Source organism: Nothobranchius furzeri, chromosome 17 (assembly GCF_043380555.1).
Source record: "Nothobranchius furzeri strain GRZ-AD chromosome 17, NfurGRZ-RIMD1, whole genome shotgun sequence".
Lineage (NCBI taxonomy): Eukaryota > Metazoa > Chordata > Actinopteri > Cyprinodontiformes > Nothobranchiidae > Nothobranchius > Nothobranchius furzeri.
In genome coordinates, this window is record NC_091757.1 from 48,266,518 (window position 1) to 48,277,614 (window position 11,097).

At 41.0% G+C, this 11,097-nt stretch overlaps 1 protein-coding gene across 3 annotated transcripts in view; it reads right to left on the bottom strand.

The window, feature by feature from the left end:
• Positions 1–9,301, bottom strand: part of nipbla (NIPBL cohesin loading factor a) — a 31,655-nt gene extending 22,354 nt beyond the window's left edge. The window contains exons 1-13 of one of the 3 annotated variants that reach the window (XM_015972739.3): positions 9,097–9,301; positions 7,594–7,664; positions 6,426–6,576; positions 6,004–6,169; positions 5,384–5,484; positions 5,195–5,306; positions 4,885–5,042; positions 4,576–4,724; positions 3,070–3,160; positions 2,730–2,948; positions 2,349–2,600; positions 1,541–2,256; positions 331–544 (exon numbers count right to left, since the gene is read on the bottom strand). In XM_015972739.3, the coding sequence (XP_015828225.1) occupies positions 331–544; positions 1,541–2,256; positions 2,349–2,600; positions 2,730–2,948; positions 3,070–3,160; positions 4,576–4,724; positions 4,885–5,042; positions 5,195–5,306; positions 5,384–5,484; positions 6,004–6,169; positions 6,426–6,489 (2,242 nt within the window). In that variant the 5' untranslated portion in view covers positions 6,490–6,576; positions 7,594–7,664; positions 9,097–9,301. Of the gene's footprint in view, positions 1–330; positions 545–1,540; positions 2,257–2,348; positions 2,601–2,729; positions 2,952–3,069; positions 3,161–4,575; positions 4,725–4,884; positions 5,043–5,194; positions 5,307–5,383; positions 5,485–6,003; positions 6,170–6,425; positions 6,577–7,593; positions 7,665–9,096 lie in introns of all 3 variants that reach the window. The other 2 variants (XM_015972740.3, XM_015972738.3) reach the window with 2 other exon arrangements.
• Between the last annotated feature and the right edge of the window lie 1,796 nt (positions 9,302–11,097).

Consider the following 11,097-nt stretch of genomic DNA (forward strand, 5'->3'; position numbering starts at 1 on the left):
ACTGACGTCATAACGCTCTTGCGCATGCGCAGCTGTCTAGGCAAGTTCTCGTAATGAAGGACGGGTACCGAAACGAGGCACCGTTTGAAATGACGTAAATCGGTGCTCGGTTCGGTCGGTACCTTAAAAAGTACCGAATTCGGTACCCATCCCTAGACTGGTGGAAATATCGGTATTGGTAATTGGTATCGGCGAGTACTCAGATCCAAGTATCGGTGTCGTATCGGTTTGGAAAAAAGTGGTGTCGTTGCATCCCTAAACCAAATTATTTCTCAAACAGGGATGAAAAGCATGTTTAACACTGCAAACTGTTTGTTTCCATGTTCTTACTTTTGCCGGATCTTCCTGAGGAAAACCTATTTTTCCCAGACTTGCTGTGCCGAATGATCCTCTGAATCTGGTCAACCGAGAGCTTCTTTAGAACCACTATAGGCTTCGGCCGCTTCTCAAAGTCCTTCACCAGACCCAGTCTCTCCAGTTTGACCTTGGGCTGCTCCCACATTTGACCTTCCGTTGACCCGCTGCTATCCCTGTCACGGTTGAGCTGCAAAAGAAAACAAAAGGAAATGAGGCCAAGTATTGTGGTATGCTCGAATAGTTGTGAAATTCACTTTTTGAACATAAATTAATTAATGGTGCACATAGAAAATACAACAAATAAATCAAAATGTTAAAAAATGATCCAAACAAACAAGGCTTATGATTTTGATGTTAATCTAGTGACCCATTAGCAAATATATAGAGATATTCCACTAAAGCGAAGGAAGGAACTACCTCTGGAAGCAGAGGAGTTGACTCGGAGAGGATACAATAAAACCAGAGAGCATCGGGGTAAAAACTCTCTTCTCCCCATCACATTACTTATTCAACCTTATTTCTGGTGAGGCCTGAAATATCAGTCACACAGCAGCTGCTACTGGATACCATTAATCTACACAGATTGTAAACATTTCATCGTTGCAGCAGACTCCTCTTACTCTCCAGATGATTAGGGTTTACGATAGTAAAGATTATCCAAACTCCTACAGGTTAAAACACTGCCGGGGCAGTCTTGTCTAAAAATAAACAATAATAATAATAACAATAATCATAACTAAACTCGTCTGAAGACTAAATATTCAATCTAAAAGCAGTGAAATGAGATGAAACTGAATGTGAGGCGACTATCTTGACATGTGACTGTTTAAGAATTTTGTTTACAACTGGAGAGAAATCTAAACGAACGAAGATGTTTTTCTCTTTCAGACCAGATTTGAAAGAAAAACAAACATTAGGGCACAGTGGAAGATTTCCTTCATATATTTGCTTTTGTTTTGACATCAACTACGTAAAAAAACTACTACTTCTACCAGATGGTTAGGTGAGAGTTAATGTGTTAACAGAATTTGAAAATCAACACCAGGATTTAAAAAAAGGCTTAAAATGAGAAAAACAAACTGAAAAGTGAGCAGGGGAATGATTTGGTTGTGTGAGACTGCAGACAGTGACGGATGAATGATTGGTAGGTGGGTAGACATTTGGTTTGATCGGTCCAGATCACCTTAGGGATCTGAAAGTTCTTCAGGGCTCCAGTATGTCCTCCCAGAAGCTGAGCAGGAAAAGAATCTGGAATTTTAGCACCAGCAGCAGACGAGGCCAGTTTGGAGCCATCTTGTCTACTGCTGCTCCAACCAGGATCTCCAGATCGGGAGCGGGAGTCAGGCGACCGTCTGTCTCGGCTGCCGGCCTCGCTCCGATGCCTTCTATCTCTCTCAGATTCGCGGTCCCTGTCTCGCCCGTGCTCCCCTCGACTCGATGACTTTGGTGCCTCTCCGCGTCTGTCTGAGGACTTCTCGTGATGTCGATGCTTGGATGACTCCCGACCTTCTCTTCTGCTGTCGTGTTTGTCAACACTGTTTTTGATGACTTCAGGTCTTCCGTCTGGTTTCAACCGTAAAGCTGTGTCAGAACCCTCCACTGCTGCCGGTCCGCTAGCCGGTTCCTCGGGCCAACGCTGGGCCTCAAGGGCAGGTATAGGGGCAGCCAAACAGGGGTCGAGCTGGCCATCAGCTCTGCTTGCCTGCTGGAGATCGATGCTCACCATGAGGGGAGGGCGACTGGCACCGTTTCCAGCTGCAGTGGCCTCTTGTGGCGTCAGTTTGCCTGCATTGCCCCCTCCTGTTGATCCACTGCCTGGGGCACCTGTGGGACCCCCTGGTCCCCCTGCACCCGGCTCCAGAGGAAAAGAGTCCTGTTTCCTTTTCTTCAGTGGCTTGTCTGAAAAACAAAAACAAATGAGAAACTCAGTTCTCTGTGCCATAGGGGCACAAACCTCTTGTTGGATTTCATCCAACCACACATCTCCTGACCTTTATCTTGCACCTCCTTAGAACATTTCTCACTAGCTGCTTCTCGTTCTATCCTTTCAATTTCAGCAAGAGCATCAAGCTCTGCCTCATCGTACGGTGAACTGGGAGGTTGGAGGCCACCGGCACCAATGGGCTGCTGGAAGACCTGCTGCTGCCGGGCTGCAAGGTTTTGCTGGACAACTGGAACATGCTGAAAGCCCAGTTCTGCCTCAATGTTGTCCGAGTTCTGATCCATACCAGGCCCGCCATCGTCTAAGAAACAGACAGAACACACGTAAAGAATCGTGTTTACAAAAACACTTTAGTGACGTCTGCTTTAACTAAGTTCACACAAACTATTACAAAAAATGAAAGGCTGAGCCGATTGCAAAGAAAACTTACCAGGTGGATCGGATTCGTTTGACTTAACCCTGGACAGTTTGAGCGTGAGTTTGGTAGAGTCTTTGTTTGGAGAACTAACGATGTCATACAGATCCTTCTCTTCTTTTACAGTAGGAGTTTTCTTCCTTTGCTGGAGATGCTGCTTCTGGTCAGGTCCTCCTTCCCTCGGCGAAGCCGCGTAAGGAGGCGGTGACTGGAGAATCAGGGGTGGGCGTGACCCTGCTATGAAGCAGCAACACAAAGAGAAGATGAGCATTATGACAGACGCATTTATACCTCAGAAAGACACGTAAACAATAAGGAGGTGCAAATAAAGACATGTCGGATAATGTGTGCTTACGTTTAGGTGTTCCCTCACTCGACGCGGGAGAACAGCCCGACTGAGGAGATCTTAGAGGGAAAGGAGGATTCCTCATGGTGGAATCGCCCTCCTGGACAACACACGGGAAACAGCTTTTACTCTCCCGGAAAAATTCTAAGCCAGATCTTTTTCAGTTAGCTTTGCACGCTGCTGGTGGGAATTCTCATAGATGTTCACTCATTTACTAGGGCTGAATGATTTTAGGAATCTATTGAACTACAATTTTTCTTGGAGAATTTGCAATTTCAGTTCAATCCATGATTTTCTTCAAATAAAAATACAACACTAGCCTGTCAAGCCATCCTATATATTATGTGAAAATATGGTCTAGCTTCTAATCTAGTACAACAAATCATTCACATTAATATTTACTATCTAATCATACAAAAAAACTGTTAAAGCTATTGATAATTTTTCCCATTATTATATTTATATCTTTTTTTTATGTGCTTGTGAAACAACTTGTGATTTTTATCTAGAGAGGTGCTTTATAAAAAAAACATGTTTTTGTTCTGAAGGTAGAAATAGCTTTTAAATGTATTAAATAACAAAGAATGCGCCCAGTATTCCCTGAATTACCAAGGCAGGCTGGTTAGATGTTTTTTTGAAGCTGTCTGATAGTTTTTCCTCACTAAATCTTTACCATAAAGCCTAGTTTAAGCTGCAGTCAGCTCCGTGAGAGAGACTCACACGCATTGAAAGAGACACTTTGACACACGTTAGCTTGTTTGAATTAATGTGTGCCATCAGAAACATTCAAACCATTTTTTTTTTAAATGCTGAACTTTCAAGTCAACTAAAGTGTGCGATTTAGCACTCTCGCTGATGAAGCGTCAAGCATGAAACCGAGCTTTAAAAATCAGCCCGAACCTGCTCCGATACGGGAAGAGTCTGTCTCTCCCTCACTCGCCTAAGGTGTTGAGACAACCACAGCCATTATTAGCGGCTCTAGCAGCGCTGTGTGTAGAACAGTAAAACAGGGAAAATTACCTAAATGTCAAGCTCTCTCAACTCAGCTTCGGACGGTACACCCCCCCCCCCCCCCCCCCCCCGCGCGCTGGCTGTTGCCGCCTGCCGTAACACAGGGGGGACCCCGGATGTAAAAAAAATATATAATTTAAAAAAAAAAAAGAGAGAGCTGACATATCAGATCCTGGATCAGTCAGGAGTGCAAAAAATAAATAAATAAATAACACAACTTTGACAGTCACATGATCGTGCTGTTTGAAATCGCAATTTCGGTCCAAAGACTACAGATCCTTCAGCCCTGTCATTTACTGCAATTGATGACTAAAGCCAATGTAACAAGCCCCCGCACCGCGAGAACAAATATCACGCCTTTAAAGGAGAGCTTCATTCACGTATGTCACACGTCACGTGATCAGGAAGCAGAAAATCCATGTGTTAGGAGATCGTTTTGGGTTGTCAGTGTTCCACGCCTTTAAAGTGCCGCAGCTAACTTAGCTAATAACGTGTCAGCCGTACCTCGCTACCCAGCCGCTGCACCATGTTCAGGTAGTCCTCGGTACCGTGTCTGTCTGGGTGGTGGTTGGGAGCGCCGGACATCTGCCCACATCCTTTGTCCTCGTGGATGTTTCGTATCCCGCCAGGCACCATCGGGCTCACAACAGACGCTGACAAACAAAATAAAAACATTCAAATGAATGTGGGTTTCATGTTTTGGTTTTATTATTACTATTTAGTATAAAGACATGGGACCTGGTAGTATTAAAAATACGTGTGTAACTTTTTTCAAACCACAAGCTAAACGGTGTTGTCATGCAGGTAGATCACCTTGTAGCTGTGGGGGCTGGTTGTAACTGGGTGGCTGTTGGTGGGAATACGGCTGTATGTAACCAGGGGCAGGACTCTGGGGAGTGTAGGGGCTGGGTACTGGGCTGTTCTGGCCCAAGTACCGACCACTAGAACCAGTCTGCGACACCACAAACCGGCTGGAGAATGAATGAAAATGGAAGCAGGAGGTTAAGAGAGGGAATAGGAAAGTTTAGGCACCAAAGTGAAATTAACAAGATAATCTATCATGAATAAAAAAGCATCTCAATGTTCATTTTAATCATTAATCATTTCAGGGAGCTTCACACACCTTGATGGGTTGGGAGAAATTGCAGCTGGCTGAAAGTTTGCAGACTGAGCAGGGCTGTGCATGGAGTTTTGGTTGATCTTAAATGATGGTACCATTGGCTGCTGCATAACATCTGTTTAATAAAAGAATAATAATATTGAACCACGATCTGTAACAGTCACACAATAACACAATGCAGATCAGGCATACTTTTCTCCCTGAAGATGCCAGGGTTTCTGGCCAGCAGGGTCTGCAGCAGCAGTGGTGCATCTCCCTCCGGTTCATCGCTACCCAGGTTGTCCTTCAGTTCTCTGAAGACACAAAATCACAGCCGAAGTCACATTATGAAGACGTTCAAGAGCAGCGACTGTGTGAAACGACTCATAAGCTAAGATGGAAGGAAGCCTAAAAGTCCTGGTTAAGATTACATATGCTGCTGTACAAACAAGTATGAAGCTAGAAATATGAGCTCATTTTGCTGTATTGATCTTTTATTCTGTTGCTCATTAATGCAAATCAGCAAAACAAAAAACACTAAAAGAAGTTTGCATCGATCCGTCCTTGTAGAATCAACACTTCGTTCATGATTTTAGGAGGCAGAGCAATCTGGTTAAGGCGCTGTGAACAAGTGTAGCTCTAGCACAATTTTAACTGATTCGTTAAAAACATTCCTTATGTTAAATAAAATAATAAACTCAAATTGTATTAAACATCATTTAAAACACCAAACCACCTTTTCTGTAGTTGAATTATTCAGAACTGTTTACTTTATTTACTTCATTTTGTTAATAAAACAATTGTTCCAAGCAGAGATGAACATTTCCACGTACATGTGCTCCGTGGACACCTGGTTGAGGCTGTGGGCTAACTGGGAGGCCAAGGTCTCATCTCGACAGTCCAGCAGACGACTGACGTCCTCCGCAATCCGCCCGTTGAACAGGAGGCTCTTAGTGGTGGTGGCAGGTAGAGGAGAAGGGAGGGGCAGCTGGTTCAACACTAAGACGAGAACAAAATGTCCCAACAGGAAAGTTGCAGGGGGGTTAAAATTAAAGGTAGGACAAAGAAAAGCATTAAAAACAAACAACAACAGGGGCGTGTAGCCACAGTGGAGCAAACAACAAAACCAAAACATGGCAACCAGAAGTGTGAAAACACTTTTGATAAAGCTGAATTAGTTGACTATGTACTTTGAACTGAAGAATAAAATAACAAATCAAGTGAAGCATCGTGTCTGGAACAGTGTGACACTCACAGTCAGTGAGACTGGCAATCCCAGCAAGAGTGGTGATGGGAACATGAGGCATATCCCCATTCATGCTGAAGGTGAGGGTGGGGGGTGTGTGTTGATACACAGGTAGATCAAGGGGTCGATGGATGACACCCGTCCTCACATCTCATGGCACCTTACAGAGAACACAATTAGTGAGAGAGAGGAGAGCAAAATAAAGAGGAGTGAAGGACAGCAGCAGAAAGAGACAGAACTAATCAAATCTGGAAAACAGGAGAGAAAAATAAAGTTTTCCATCATACTTTTGGGTATAGGCAAAATAATGTTTGCATAAATTGTAACATTCATCTCTTCATTTCATAATCACTGCAACCTCATCCATATGAAGGGTAATCCTTGTGCGAGTCATTCTGCAAAATTAGAAAGATTAGCTAAAATCTTAATCTCAAAATTTCAGCTTCAATCTTTGGTAAATATCATTAATCCATCATTAAGGCTATTCTGCCCTCCTGTAGTGGCATGCATATATTATTATTTACACAATGTGATGGTTACAATGAAGAAATGCTTTCCCTTTATAACAGATTTATTGCAAAATAAGTATAAACACAAGAGTGTATTATTAAGTCTCAAAAATATTTAATTGCAAGTAAAATAAATGGTAAACTAATCTAGAATTTTTGCAGAAATCGCCAGACTGCATGTCCAGATAGTATATTTGAAGTAGTTGTGAGTATTATTCCACTTATTTTTCTGCATAATTTTACTTTCATAAGTGATGCCTTCAATAACTTGAAGTTGCTTAATTACTACAACTACACATCTATATCATAATACAAACAGATAAACACATTAGCCTTAATTAAGAGAAAGATATGAGAAGCTTAGACTATGATGCACTACAAGGGAAAAGCATAAATGATGGCTTTTTTTTTTTTTTTGCAAAACCTGTCTTTAAATTCCTTTGCTTGTTAGATGTCCTTGACCTCAAAGAACCAGAGGTCAATAGCACAGGAAAACAAGCTGACATTTACACCCTCTTTAAGGTGTGCCTCACAGACATTCATGCCACCTATGTAATGCAAATGTTTAATTCATGTATTTATTTCACAGTAAAATTAGTAACAAACACGCACTGTGAATGTGCACCAGTAAAATCTGTGACATGTTTGATATACTATTGTGAGGATACCTTTTTGAAGAATGGTGTGCAGTCTCCGGTGGACTCACTGACATTTCAGATAGTATTACACTTTCAATCTGCTATAATAATAAAAAAACAGATTTGTGTCAGATGTTGCAGCAAAACACTCTTTGCAATAAGATGCAAACAAATACACAAAACAGCTAAATAATGTCAGTTTCACATTAAGCACCTGCCCACATGCTGCCATCTTTGCAATGACCCTGTTTTCACAACTGGATGGAAAAAGCATGCACCGTTTTTTTTTTTTACACATTTGCTTATGACTTTACAGAAACTGCAAACGCTTGTTCCGGACTTCAGCACACAACCGAACCTACCAGACATTATAGAAATTTGAGCTTGCACACCCGATCAACTTATTTTGCACGAGCAAACTCGCGTAGGATCAACAGATGGATAATGTAAACACAGTACATTAGCAAGCGGTGTCGTTAGCATGCTCTGCTGCTGTGTGGTGCTCCTGTGCACACGGGGGCTTGGCTCTAGGCTGACAGCTGTGAGACTGACAGGCAGGAGGCAGCACAAAGGAACAGATGCACTGTGATGGTGGCGGCAGTCGTGGGGGGGCTGCATCCTCCAGAAGCAGACAGCCACCATACACACGCCTCTTGCAAACCGATTAGCTAAAAAAACGATTTCTAATTCTTAGTTAAAGTAACGCGTCAATTGAACTCATGTAAATAAAGCCAAGCTGAGGCAGAGTGGGCTCTGCTCAGTCAAAACTGTTGCAAAAAGCATTGCAATACCAATAATGCATTTACTAAAAAACTGCTGAAAACGAAAAAAATAAAAACATAAGACGTTGGGAGAAAGATATCTATATTATTAGCAATCCGGCTGTTCAATTATCATTCAGCGCCTATTTCAACGTTAATGGTTAGCTGAACTGCGAAGCTACAACTCACTTCCAAACACGATCAACCGAGAACTTCTTCACCACTCGGATCTTTCGAGCTAACCCAGAAGCTACAGCTGAGCTAAAATTACTACAGACAGCAGTCCAACATTTGCTAACAACAGTAGTCGTATTTTAACAGCTAGCTAGTTATGCTAATTAGCGCTAACTGTTTTCAGTTGGGTTTTAATTATACTCCTTGTTCAAATAAAGACAAACCAAATGCAATAATACAAGGAAGCGTTGGTGGGGGGGAAACGAATGCAAGCTAATTTCTATTAGGGTTGCAAAAAAAAGGAGGGGAAAAAGTGATGGGTTTGAGAGGGAGTACATGTACGGGTAACTGCAGGGATTGCAATTCGGTGGCAACGGCCCAATCTTCAGGCTCGACAAATGACGTCCAGTTGAGGCCGAGCAAAGCAAAAACACACCGAGCTAGCTCGGCTCGCTAGTTCACTAGCTTCCGTTGCCTCCCGGTCACCGATTAACGACGCCGTAGGTGGTCTTGCAGAAGAACACTTCATAGCTTTATTTGAACAAATATAAAACTGTATGGTGGTATAAACAAAAAGCAGTCATTTAGTTGTATTTACCTTATGATGTTGCGTTGAAAGGGAGGGGAATGTTTTAGCTTGGTTTGTGTCCGTATCTCTAGCTCCCCCTTTCTTCTCTTCGCAGCTCCTCCAGAAGGAACTCGACTTGGCTCCCCTGCTAGCCGATGAGCTAGCTTGCTACAGCTATCAACAATAATCCGGGTCGGACCGATTCGTTCTTCTTCCGTCTCTCAAGGGTGAACGTCTCAACGTACATTCATGGGGAAACATTCGTTCTTCTGCGTTTTAGCCGGTCTGTGCCGACATAAACAACGTTTGCAGCCAATTTCGACCGTAAAAGAGAAATATGACGGATTTTGCGATCATCAAGAGGCTCTCCTCTCGTAGAACAAAATGCCGACCGGAAGTTCTGTCGTCTGACTGACCAAAGATCTCAGGAGTGACTCCCTCCATCGGCGCCAAACAAAATGCCATGCGACATTGCATGCTTTGGCCACGTGGGGGCGCTGTGAGACAAGGCTGTTATTTGTCATAAATGCAACATAGCATTGTTTTGGTAAGGAAACTTGTTTTATACACACACACACGCACACATTATATAATAATAATAATAATAATTGATATTTGGGTTATCCGCAATGTGAATATACACATTTCCCCTAATTTACAGAAAACGAACGCTTTTCAAAATATTTTAAGCTCTTACATCAAATTAAACATCGAATTATGTGTTTAAAATGAAAATTATTGAGATCAAAAATTAGTAAAGCTGAAGTTTGCATGTATTATTTTTGTTTGTCTTTACTTGAGAAAATTAAGTGTAGTTTCAAGGTATCAGATGTATGGATTAATCAGAGTTGTTGGAAGCTGTTAATTTCAGCCTAAACTTTACCCTAATTCTCATAAGAGTTCAAAGTTAGAAGCTTTAGAACCCTTGTAACTTGTTCCATACATTTTTCAGGACTCTATATGTTGTCTGTCCAACATTTATGATAAAATGACAAACACACAACAGGTAAATTCATGTTTTTATTAAAAAAAATACAAGCAAGACAAAACTACTAAAGTTCAGTGGTGTTTGTGCATGTGCACATGAATTCATGAGAGAAACAGCCACATCAAGTGAGGTACCAACAACTGTAAACAAACTACTCAATTTACCTAACATATAAAGTAAATCTATAAATCAAACATTTTATGCGTTTGTGAGACAGACTAGATGGGCTTTTATTTTGGTCATAAGGTTTGAGGTTGTAACTGTTTCCATAAGGCTATAGCTAAGCTATAGCTAACATACATGTTTATATTTTTCTAAACACACACACACACACACACACACACACACACACACATTTAGATGAGTCTTCTATACATATAGGTTTTCTCGCTTATATATATATATATATATATATATATATATATATATATATATATATATATATATATATATATATATATATATATATAACTGAAAATTTAATAAATAATTTGACTTTCTTCAGGCAATTAATTTGGGAGGGCTCAAGGCTGAAAAAGGATTCAGCAAAATTAAAATGTAGCTATTTAGCCTGTTATTTTAACAAATGTTTTCCTCAGGCTGAATTCTGCTCTCATATATTCAAAATATATGATTATTCATAATAATTATGAATGTAAAACCAAAGTAATTAATCATCCTGTCAATTATATTATTTATTTTTTTCCACTTTTTTAAGAAAAATATTTATTGGACAGTTCAAAGTTTCCAGAATACCATCAAATGTAAGAAACTGTTTTAAAACAAATCACCGACTGGGTTAAAGTGACCTTGCTCATGTTAAAAAGCCCAAACCTTTGGTGCTGACCTGTAGCTATTTTCATACTATATTCTTCAGCTCACTATAGGTTCGGGTATATTCATAAAATATATCTTTTTATATTTGATTTAATTAACTAAAATGTATGATTTGTTATATTCCTCACTAAGTTAGTGTACATGTAGCAACATGGCTGGCATTTAACCACAATAATGACGAATAGGTGAAAAAAATCCTCTCAGTT